Source organism: Drosophila subpulchrella, chromosome 2L (genome assembly GCF_014743375.2).
Source record: "Drosophila subpulchrella strain 33 F10 #4 breed RU33 chromosome 2L, RU_Dsub_v1.1 Primary Assembly, whole genome shotgun sequence".
Lineage (NCBI taxonomy): Eukaryota > Metazoa > Arthropoda > Insecta > Diptera > Drosophilidae > Drosophila > Drosophila subpulchrella.
In genome coordinates this window covers 15729868-15742546 of record NC_050610.1, presented here as the reverse complement: position 1 = coordinate 15742546, position 12679 = coordinate 15729868, and the positions used below count along the sequence as shown (strand labels likewise).

Here is a 12679-nt window from a genome sequence, read left to right as displayed (position 1 = left end):
TAGCTTAATATAAAAACATTTACAGGCCTTTCAGCATTCCCTTTTAATATCGCATTAAGGGGTATTGAAAATGGAAAAATTGGAATAGAAAGCCAGCGAGCAAATGCCAAGGAACACAATGAGATGAGCAAGCTGTCTTGGCTGGATGGGAGGACCGGGCTCCGAGGACCTCCAAGGTGCCAGGGGGTGTGGGCCAAGTCGGGGAGGACCTCCAGTCGGATCGGTGTCGGTGGCACGTGCAACACTTGCCACAGTAATTGATAGCACGCTAGAGTGATTCGTAGTGCAACTCAAGGCAGCTTTTGCCTTTTTGCACCGCTGCACGACAAATTTATTTGTTATATGTATTTCCATTGTTGTTTGTGCGAGATTAGAGCCTGGAGTATCCATTTAAAGATGTCTTTTGAAAAGAATATAGTTTTTTGAGTCATTACGTTTTGTAAGTAGAATATTCCAACTACTTACACACTCTAAGGATATATATTTTTAGCTTATCACATCTCCTGAACCTGACTGTAGAAGTTTATGATGATGATGACGAGACACTGATTACGATCAGCTCCATTGTTGTGTGCACAATCAAGTGCGCATGAATAATTCCCCTCCGCAAGCAAATCCGTTATGAATTACACACACTTACGCCAACATTCCACAGTCAGCATCCTAGTACTTTGGCTTTTGGTATACTTTTTCTTTCGTTTTTTTATGACTGCATGCTGGCTGAGTTAGAGGAAAGCTGGATGTGATTTACCGTCAACATCTTGGCACTGGAAATCATAATAAGACTAGTAAGACTAAAGAAGTCTTACTAAGTTGAAGAAATGATTTCGTAAGCCATCGAACATTTTTGACTTGGTATCTATATAATTAAAATACAAATTTAATAAGTCCAAAAACTCAAACAATGTAAAATTATTGAAAAAGTTTTACAAGTCTGAAGAATTCGCGGAAGTGAAAAATATTAATATAAAAAAATTTTTTCTTATGTTTTTATTTTACATTGAAAATTTCTGTATTTTGATACATATTTTATTTTTCTGTTTTATTGAAGCCTCTTAATAACAAAATGTTTGATCATTTTTTTTTTTAGAATTCTCAGTGTACATAAAAAACCATTGTCTTTGCGTTCAGAGTGCACAAATCTATTTTAATATTTTCTTATTTGCCACTGACATTTAGGAAAAAATCACATATATTGCAGCCCACAGCCTTTTTGTCTCCGATTGTGGAAGGGGATTTGAGCTGCGGGTGGAAAAGCCGACTACCTTAGGAGTTCCTTGGTGGAATTTACCCAGGGAGTACGACGTCACTAAAAAGATTTTTTTCTCTACTATTATTCCCACGTACTTAAATTTTTTTCTTTTTTCGTCCTGTCAGAGCCCCCATACTCACACACACACACAATCGCAAGGATATAACAACGACGATGACGTCGACCGAGAGATATGCAGAGATATAAAGCAATTTTCTACGTAAATACTTTGTAATGGATTTAGTAAGTAGTAAAGTATGACGCGTTTGCCATCTAGAGCATGTCGGCATATATCTGTACTTTTATGTGTGTTGCCAAAGCTCTGGCTGCTTGAATATGTGTGTGTGTGTGTCTGTGTTGGCCATGTTTGATATTGTAAATCTCAGCATATATATTTTTGCGCATCATATAATTGATGAAAAAGTATTACAGCGATTTTCAGCGGCATTTTGTTGTTGCATACTTATGTGCGCAGACAGTAATGCCTTCGTGTGTGCCTTTCATATAGCCTTAGTAAATGGAGCGTAGTGAGTGAATTATATTTAATGCTTTGTGTAATTTAAATATAATAAAACGTCGTACATCTTTTTTCCTTTTCCCTCTGACATCCAGGAGTAAGTACAAAGTATGCAAACACACAGACAGTCGGAGAAATAATAATTTTACATACTTTGGCAGACATATAACGCAGTCGTAAAATGTATTATACTGATGCTTTTCCACACAGTTGAGTGTGTTGCGCCAAAGAATATGTCATAATTTTTAAGTGCCGTGTGTATGCTAAACCGTATGCAGAATATGGGTCTTTTATTTGAAATGTCTGGCAAGTAAGTGATAAACAACTTGAAATAAAATGTATTTCTAATTATTTAGGAAGATTACAAATGTCTGACGATTTTTAGTCCTAGCCTTACCCAATTCAATAGCATTTTAAAATATTCGAAAGCTTTTAAATTAAGGTATCAAACCAAAACAAATGTAAACCGAATTTAAAAGAAATTGAATTTGAAATGCAATATACTGCACCATTTTTACAATAAATTCTTCCTAGCTTATTCTGCATTTCATTTGCGCTCGAAATATAACAATGAATAAAACGCCCCCACAAAACAATCGGTTAGCCAAAATTTGTTCACCTACAACTTGATTAAAAAACCACAATAACCCCCATGCAGTTCAAATAAAAAATAAAAAAAAAAGACCGGAAAAGATGGGGGAGAAACTCTCAATGAGCATTCGATTGTGGATTGCGGGATACAAAACGGTTCCAATATGATGCCAACCGACATGTTGTGACAAGGAGGTCAGCCACAGGGTAATTTAAATGAAATGAACAACAAATGCACTGGCACTCGTAAAAGGAAAACAAAGCCATATCCACTCCACATGCGACATGTGCCGCAAATGTTGGCCAAAAATAAATAGCTGCTGTAAATTCCGTTGAGAAGCTGGGAAACATTTCTATATATATATATACTATATATATGAATAAGAGGGAACCAGTTGACCGGTTTGATTCCCATTGATTGGGGTGCCCAGCAGTTCGCCCCACATATTGCTCTTCAAATTGGTCATCGACTGTAATAAAAAGCGAAAAGTATTGGAAAAAAGGATGACGGGGTCAAGCTTTTATGGCGCTAACAAATTGCTTTTTATAACACAATTTGCGTTGAGATCCAAACAATAATACTCAACCATTTGTTTTTGCCAAGTAAGAGACTACCAATTTTATCTGTGGCGAAATGCATTGCAAATGGTATAGTTAAAAAACTTAACGCATTTTAAGGATTGACTTAAACTTTTCTATAACATTTTACACTCGTTTTTTAAAAAATCCCCCTGCGATTGGGAAACTTTCATATATAGTGATAGTGTAGACTAAGACGTAAAATTATTTCGGTGCGACATCCAATAAATACTTGACAGATGGCATCCTATTGTTTTATTGGAATTTTTTTAATGATTCAAACTGTTCAATGGTGGAATGTAAACTGCTGTGGGATGGTTATTTACTTTTACAACTTTTAAGGCTTGCAGTAATTTCAAGTTTCAGCATTTTAAAATTCATAAACGCAAGGGTTTTTAATCAAAAATAGTAAATATATGATAGTATATAATAATATATTAATACATGATGCTTTATTTTTCCTATTTTGTTGGTGTTTATATATATTTATTAACTCTGAGTTTCTTTATTTTCTTATAAGATAATATGCTTTTCTAATTTGTATTTTTTTTTAAATTTAAATTTTAAATTGGGAAAATGGCGGCGTAAATTTCGTACATTTCGCTGCATACTTTATCGGACCTTGCCAATGCCACTTTCCTTAGAGCTCCCGGCTGTGTGCTCTTTCTATTATAAATAACAAATCCCTAAATACACCACTCAAAATTCAATTAAAACTCTCGAAGCGCCAGCGCTGGCAGATTTCGTAAGCCCCTCAGCCACAAATCCATAGGGGAGTCGGTTTTGGGTGCTGGGAATATGATGTCGTCGCCTGGGGGAGAATAACAAAAATCTCCTTTTCCGTTTCTCCCCCAAAAACAGTTCACGAAGACAACAACCATTGAATGGTTTTGCATTTTTTTAAATTTTTGTTTTACTTTTTTTCGTTCTTTTATAGCAAATATTTATTAACTGTCGTGGGAGGTAAATCGCAGCCTATGCTGGGCCAATAAAAAATCGCCATTGGGCATCGTCGTTGACCGGCACTTAGCATAAATTCAAACAATCATTTTCCCTGCTTATCGCCAGTAGACAGAGCTTATTGCCAATAAAATAAATTAAAATGGAAAAGACAAAATAACACCAGGCTTACGTTTGCCGAGGTGAGAGCTCAAACTTTGTTCATTTCTTATGCTCAACACCGGGAAAATTGGCAAGCTAGAGCTGCAGCTCTTGCGAAAAACGAAAAAGGAGCCTTCGGTTGAGTTTTCCAAAGCTTTATACGTTTGTATTTCAGATCCAACAGTTGCACATGTCTGCAATGGCATACAAATGTCATTAGGGAAGGCCGCAAGCAAAAAAAAACTTATGGGTTCCTTTACATAGCGATGGAATCGTGAGTTTCCGAAATAACTACGGCTATAAATTTAAAAGATCTCGAAAAAAGTGAGGATAAGATACAATTTAAATACCATTCATTAGTACAACCATTGTAACAAGGTAAAATTGATAAATAAATTTTTAAAAAAATAAATTTTAAAACTAAAGTAATGAACGTTACGGGCAGTGTTTTGTAATCCACTTTGCACAGTGAAAAATATTGATGAGCCATTATAATTATTTTGCTTAAATTCTTGTTTTTACCTCTAATTGTCTAGTTCCATGAGTCTCGAGTATTGTTGAGTCGCAATCTTTCTCTTTCATTGCTTTTTCGATTTATGAGAATTTTTAGGAGAGAAAAGTACTTAATAAATTTACAATGCTAATATCAAGATATCCTTGTGTGTTTTTTTTTTGTACGAGTAAGCTAGCTATGAAATATGCTTCACGAAATACGCGAATTCTTGAGATTCCAGTGGTTTGTATATGTACATAAAATTTTGCTTCTTTCATCAGTCCCTAAATTTTTTTTATTCATAAAACCAAAGAGTATGAATACATATGTAGATTTATACTCCTTGATAAGGCCTAATATTCAACCTAACAAAAAGTCGTCCAAGACCAAAAATTGTATATGAAAAAAACGTCACAAAAATTTTGGGACGTTTTTTTTATATGAAGTTTTTGGTTTTTGGACGACTTTTTGTTATGTTGAATACTAGGCCTTAAACTTAAAAAATAAAACATAACAATTTTAATCAATACGTAATACAATTCTTATCATTAGAACACTTCCTTACTTGTTTACCATCACAACCCATCGCCAGCGATTGTACTTTTCTGTTGGCCAGTTGACGACGCTGTTTGAGCCATTGCGAGCAGCTGTTTCCCTGCTGGTTTTTTGTGGGCCTGTTAAGTATGCAGTTTTTTCCCCCACAGGGGTCTTCTAGCCCCCGAAAACCCCCTTGGTTCAGAGGGTGCGTGTTAAATGTGTGCGATTTGTCGTGGGAGCTCTTTAATGGCAAGTGGGTGGCGGTGGACCGTTATGCTTATGGGTTTTTTGCATGGCGGCACGTGTGGGGCATGCAGATGGTCGACCGAGGGGGAGATGGACTTCCGGGGTCCTCTCATTCGGTCCCTGGCCACCGCAAAACTAAAATTGAACAAATTCCTGACAAATTGGAATTTGGTTTAGTTTTTCTTTTTGTTTTTTTTTTTTCCTACTTTTTCGGACCTTTCTTGTGCCAGCGAAATTTTCTCGCATTTTTCTTGTTTTCCTTTTTGCAACTTTTTTTTTTGGGAGCTCTCTGCTATTGTTTCTACAAGATTTCGCCTCAAATATGCGCTTGGCCATTATGATTATTTCTACATTGCCCGCTCGTCCTGTTGAAAAATGACACTTTACAACACTTGTAATTTGTTTTGTTTCCCGGTAGAGGGAGGTTTTGCGTCTATGATGGTCAGCATATACGAGATTGGGGGATTTTCAGTTTTTGGGGTTACCATTGTAGTCGTCAATGTGATTTGTTGCTGGCAGTTTTGATGCCATTTTAAAAGATGGTTTCCTTGGTTAAAGTTAGAGTTTAAATTGAGTTATACTAAGACTTTGAGTTAGTTTTGGAGTTAGAGTTAGACATAGAGTTAGAATTAGAGTGAGTTACTTTTTCATAATAAACTAAATTGTTGTTTACTGAATAATCACAACTTTATTACCATCCGAAGGGCCAGCACTCCAGGTGACCGCATTTTAATCAGCGTGCAAACAATCGCTACTCACCGACCAAAAACAAACCGCACAAACCAAATGTTTATATTTAGCATTTAAATTAAATGCATTATTTATTCGTTTTGGATTACTATAAAAAGTCACTGCCGAAACAGTTGCAAAAGTACTAATTTGAATTACATCAATTGGTTAAAATCAAAAGCGTGACAAATTTTTAGCGGTTATTCATGGGGGACCTCCCAAAGGGTGGGAATGTTTTGAAATTATTGAAATGAATGCAAATTGCATTCTAGTCAACCGAAATGTTATGAATTGTCGAAAACCCAAATTGATTTTAAAGCCGTTTGTTAGTAATTAGGGGTATATTTGCTAATCATCTAATTGTAAAATGTATTGACAAATAGTTGAGATAATTTTAGTTATGGGTCAATCAGTAAACAAAATGGGAAGTTAATAATTTATGACATTGTTACATAACATACAATTTTTAAATATTCATTGACTTGCTAATCGTTTACACAATTACAATCCACTTCAAAGGTAAAGCTATTGGCATCATAATAACAAAATTTCATTATTATCAACTTGATATTCGTAGTGCAATGTTAATTTCAACATTTCTATCAAAGTCACGATTTAAGCGCTTTTGGAAACGGTCTTTGATGGACATCTATCTTTCTCGCTCTGAACGTACTCACACTCAATTTACTAGTTAAAAAACTATATTTTATTTTTCTTGAACACCCAACTTTTACAAGTCGATAAATGGGCCTTAATGAAATGGAAAATGACGAAAAAAGATGAGAAATAAGAAACTAAAGTGTCAGATATATAGAATATATATATATAGAAATGGAGCAACACGTTGTGACCGTTATTATGAACAGACAAGGGGCATTATTAAGTCACGTAGCATCGTGTGTAGATGACATTTTCTTCAATTATCGTACTTATAGTTTCCTTTCGCGTTTTGTTGACTACTTTTTCTACTTTTCGACTTGACTTTTTCTCAGCAGCCGGGTTAAATGAATTGTGGCTTGAATACGTGGTTAGGTCAACTTGATTACTCCTCCGAAGACGAAGCTTTTAGCCATATTAAAGGACGAAGTACGAGGCATATACTTTAATAAGACTTGATATTTAGTTAATTTATTTAATGTAATGTAAGTGTAAAATGTAATATATTAAATCATGTGTAAATAATATAGGGTCTCTGGTAAAACATAATACTAGAAATAATAAATCGCATGCCATTTTAGAACTGATACAATCCCAAAAGAAGCCAAGTTCAAGTTGAAAGATAAGTAATATATTTCAAAGCGATTGGGGACCATTAAGAATTTGAGCACGCACAAGTTATAAAACAAATAAACCATCTATGCCAAATCAGATTTCATGGATATTTTAGTCAGTGGGCGTCGTTTGCGTTGCGAGTGCGGACCGTTAGCGGATTGAATGTGAAAAAGTGAAACTTCTTTCCGTTGAAAAGCAATCAGTCAAAATTCTAAAATATTTTTGACGTTTTTTGTTCAAAATTCAAAGCCTAAAATGCTGTTCCTAACCGCCCGAGTCGATCACACGGCGGAACAGATCTTCAAAATCAAGCAACTAAGACAGCTGGTGGAGAGTAAGCAAAAAGCTATAAGTACCTTATAGTGGGAAATACCCGTCGATTATACTGGATAAACTATGTATTTCAGAGTGCGATGACTTGATCGTGGGCACGGAGGACACCCTGCTGACCAAGTTCCTGCATTATACGCGCTGGGATACGATTAAGGCCTACCAGGCCATTCACGCCTACTACGACTTCAAGAGGCGCCATCCCGACTGGGTGGCCCGCCATCCCATTGAGCACTATCGTCAGATATTCTATGGCACCCACTGCCGCTACGTAATGCCCCAGGTGGATCGAAACGGACGGGTTCTGGTCGTCTTCAAGACGGTGGACGGGTTCCAAAACTACCCCGACTATCTGCAGAGCCTCGTCGAGATGGACGACCTGATCTTTGAGTCGCTCCTGCTGTTGCCCCGCGTCCAGGAGAACGGAATCACGGTCATTTGCGATCTCCAAGGGTAAGTCAATCGAATCGATGATACCTAAATCCTACACAGTTTTAAATACATAGTTTTAATAGGAAATATTAATATATTGTGTTATGGTATTAAAAATTCATATGTTCTCAAAAAAATAGTTTAAACATTAAAAATACATTTGAAAAGCCATGTACAATATTTAATTTTCTGAAACATTAAGTGGTGGGTTTTCTTCAAGTTTGTTCCATTGCTCATTTCAGTTTAAAACTTACTACACATATCATAACTTTTGACCAGCTAGTCGGGAAGTTCATCTTAAACTAGTGTAGGTTGAAAAATAATAAATATTTTAGACAAGGAGAAATCAAAAGAAAATGGATAAGGAGAAATATTTTAACTATTTACAAAAAAACACAAAAACCTTGAAAATTGTTTTACATTTTCTAGGGAAAGACCAATTTTAAGGCTTATAAGACTTTTTTATATTAGTTTAAAATTCATTCCAACATATATCATTTTGATGATTTTTGTATTGTCCACAATATATTCAAGCTTACATTTTATTTTGTACTTCCCAGGACAACGCGGAATTTTTTGAGACAATTTTCGCCCACCTTTATGAAGACGGTGAACGAAAAAAACGGAGTCGTGCCCTTCAGCTCCCGAATCGTACATATTATCCAGCGCGGGTTTCTCATGCACATAACCTCCACGCTATTTATGCCCTTTATGAACAAGGAGTTTAAGGAGAGGGTACGTATATTCTACTTACTTTAAATCCATAAATTTTAATCGCTTTATTTCGTAGATCTTCACCCACGATGGTAAAAATCTCAGCAAACTGCGCGAAATGGTTGGCTATGAAAGTCTGCCGGCGGAATACGGAGGACCTGCCTCGAATGTCCTGGATACGAATTTGATTTTCAATCATTTAAGCCAAAACGCCGAGTATCTAGAAAAACTACAGACTTACGGGAAGGTTTAGGAAACTATAAGAAAGAATTGTTGGCTATTTTATTTAACCTGAATTTTGAACATCAAACAAATATATTACCTAAATATTTACAAAGTGTCTTTTAAATCTAACGGCTATAATAAAGCTGGCAACGCGATGTTGTAACAATCGATAAACGTTTAAAAACGTAGAAGCGGAATCGAATTTCCAAAAATATGAAGATGTGCCTACATTATAATCTTTTTTTTTTTTGTTAAAATTAAATTAAATTTATATGTTGCTTGGAATAAAAGAAAACTTTTGTAATAACTAAAATGTAATTCTTAAATATATCGATATTAAATCGGCGGTTTTTTTTGTTATCGCCCAAAAAGGTCATACTGTTGTGTTGTGAAATTTGTTTTCTGCGCCGAGCCAACAATTCAAAAATCTTTCGGTAAATAATCTTCTTTAATGGCTTCTAACAAGGTTGGTTTATGACTTATTGCATTAAGCACAATATTAATTATATATTAATCTCCAGGAGTGCCTTATAATAGTGCTAGATGTGCGCACCTGTGCCGCCGAAGAAGTCAAACTGAAATCGGCGAAATGTGTGGCGGAGATTCTTAAGGATAAGGTGTGTAAAATACTTTTAAGACTAATATTTATAATAAAACCGCGCTATTGCATGATCCCCAGATCGTCTGCGACAAGAAGGACTTTGTGTCCTTCGTCCTGGTGGGATGCGACGATAAAGAAAACGAAACCCAACCAAATGTGGTCCCCTATGGAGAACCACAACTTTGCAATTGGCAGCTACTGCTGGAATTCTTCAAATTTGTTAATAAAACTGCCTGCGAAGAAGGACAATGGCTTGATGGTCTTCAGGCGGCATTGGAGCTTCAGCAAACCGCACTTTCGTAGGTGCAATATTTCATTTTTAAACCTCTCGGTTTTATAAAGTATCCTCTTTAGTTTCAAGCCCGCCAGACGAAGGATTCTCCTGCTCTTCGATTTCAATGACTTTCCGCAGGACTACAATAAGTTCAACGAACTCACGGATTACTTGCTGAAAGAAAACATTGATTTGATTGTGGGGTGAGCAGTCAAACTATATTATTTTGATCGAAATACATCATTTTTATCATTGGAGTAGGTAGTACTTTAACAAAATACCAAGTTTAAGTACTAGTATCTTCTTATAAGCCATAAGTTTTATTATATCTTATAATAAATACTTGTATTACCCGTCAGCACCCACAACATAGCCTACAAGGACAATGCCGAGACCGATCAGCCGCAGGCCATTTTCAACTTCTCGCGGAAATGTGGCGCTGAGGAGCTGGACAACCAAAAGCACGTCCTCAGCCTTGTGCCCCGCTGCAATGCCACATTATGCAGCTTCAAGGAGGCCCTGCTCACCGTTTTTAAGGTCACCAACCGACGACCCTGGGTGTGGAACGCCAAGCTGCACATCGGCAGCAAGATCTGCATCAGTCTGCAGGGCATGATCGCCATGAAGAACCAGACGCCCGTAAAGCTGGTGAAAGTCTGGGCGGAGAAGGATGAAACTGTGACCCGGGAAACGCGGCACTTTATTAAGGGCAGCGAGGTAACGCCGGTGCCCGAGGATCTGATAACTGGTTACATGCTGGGCGGCACTCCGGTGCCCTATGACGCGGACGTACTGGAGCCCAAGGAACCATATCCGCCGGGTCTTCATTTCTTTGGGTTCATCAAGCGAAATGCTGTGCCGGATGAGTACTACTGTGGCGATTCTTTGTACCTTCTGGTGCACCAGAAAAATAACAAATCAGCCGCCGTTAAATTGGACGCTCTAGTGCGTGCCCTCATCTCCTCGGATCGGGCCATCATCTGCTGGAAGATCTTTAGCACCAAGTTTAATAGGCCTCAAATGGTTGTGCTGCTGCCGCGACTAGCAGACGACACTCACCGGGCTACTTTGTATATGCTGGAAGTTTCCTATACGAGTCAACACCATTTCTGGGATTTCCCCAGTCTGCGAACGAGCAAGACGCAGTGCAGCGAGGACCAGCTGCAGGCCATAGACGAGCTTATCGATAGCACCGATCTGGAATGCACCCTACGGGACACGCAGCAACCACGTCCATGGGCCCAGAATGATCTGCTTCCCTTCGACGGGCTGCCCAGCATCTTTGAGCAAAATGTGATGGACATCCTTGAGCGAAAGGTTATCTGGAATGAAGACCGGAATAGTGAAATGCTCAAGGACAAGAATTTCGCAGATGTCTTCTGGCGAGTGCCGGAACCCCTAGAGGAAAAGTCGAAAAGGGCGGCTGCCAATGTGAAGAAGCTATTTCCCCTGCGCTACAGTCGCGCCTGGCAGGAAAAGCTGCTCGCCAAAGAGCAGGCAGAAAATGGAGTGCCCGTCAAGAAGGAACCAGCGGAGAAAGAGATCCCGATGCCATCGGATGGCGTGGGCTTGACCAATCCAGGCTCAGATTTCACTCGCATCCTGGCAAGTGTTCGATCCATCGCAAATGCCACCCAGCGGGATGCCCGCTTTCTGGCTCTAGCTGCCGATACCCGCGTGGTCATCCTCACTCTTTTGGAGCGCAAAAAGCTCAACAGCGAGCAGCTGGGCGAAATCATCGCCCTTTACCGGCAGAGCTGTATGGACTTCAATACCTTCCAGGAGTACGACAAGTTCGCCGAGGAGCTAAAAAAGATCACGCTGGCCAAGAAGCACAGCGAGTTTTGGCAGGACGTCGTGGTGGGCAAACAACTGGGACCTCTGGTAATGGGCGAACTAACGCTGGACGACGAACTTGCCTTGAAAGCCTACTACACCATTGAGAATTGCCAGGAGAAGGAGTCAAGCGAGACAGAAGACATGGAAAACTGACTTATTAATTTTTTTTATAATAATTATTCTGCGTCATTTATATACTCTTTACTTTCGCCTGGAAATAAACTTGTTATTAAATTTACATTTTCAACCGGACTTTGTGTTATTTTCCGTGTTACACGAGCTTACAGAAAAATAGGTTTCAAACATGACCCTTTTAAAAAAACGATTTAAATTTAGAATATTAGTAGAGGTATCCCATATCTAAATCGGGATCGAATAACTTGAATTATATAATTTAGAGAGCAGTTTTGTGTTCGCATTCTAAAAATGATTGGAAATTGGGAAAAATAGAACATAAAATGTGTTAAATTTTTTACCTTCGTTTAAAAGATAAATTTAAATGTAGAATAAAAGTGAATTTAACCACAAATTCATAGAGGTATCCCACTTTAAAATCGGGATACAATAACTCAAGTTATGGAATCTTAAAGTGCAGTTTTGGGTACCCATTCTGAAAGTCCTTGGAATTACGGAAAAATTGAACATGAAAATGGGTTACATTTTTGACATCCGATTAAATGATAAATTTAAATGTAGAATATAAGACAATTCAACCACAAATTCATAGAGGTATCCCACTTTAAAATCGGGATACAATAACTCAAGTTATGGAATCTTGAAGTGCAGTTTTATGTTCGCATTCCAAAAATAATTGTAAATTCGGAAAAATTGAACATGAAAATGGGTTACATTTTTGATCTTCGTTTAAAAGATAAATTGAAATGTAGAATATAAGAGAATTCAACCACAAATTCATAGAGGTATTCCACTTTAAAATCGGGATACAA

At 37.6% G+C, this 12679-nt stretch overlaps 2 protein-coding genes across 2 annotated transcripts; both read left to right on the top strand.

The window, feature by feature from the left end:
* Window positions 1-7450: 7450 nt before the first annotated feature.
* Window positions 7451-9126, top strand: LOC119547002. Its single transcript, XM_037853669.1, has 4 exons — window positions 7451-7651; window positions 7725-8100; window positions 8640-8814; window positions 8870-9126. The coding sequence occupies exons 1-4, from the start codon at window positions 7573-7575 to the stop codon at window positions 9044-9046; spliced, it is 807 nt and encodes a 268-aa protein (XP_037709597.1). The 5' UTR covers window positions 7451-7572; the 3' UTR covers window positions 9047-9126.
* Window positions 9127-9353: 227 nt separating this feature from the next.
* Window positions 9354-11970, top strand: LOC119548262. Its single transcript, XM_037855407.1, has 5 exons — window positions 9354-9484; window positions 9540-9635; window positions 9698-9918; window positions 9974-10096; window positions 10253-11970. Exons 1-5 carry the CDS (start codon window positions 9470-9472, stop codon window positions 11883-11885), a joined length of 2088 nt encoding a protein of 695 aa, XP_037711335.1. The 5' UTR covers window positions 9354-9469; the 3' UTR covers window positions 11886-11970.
* Window positions 11971-12679: the final 709 nt, after the last annotated feature.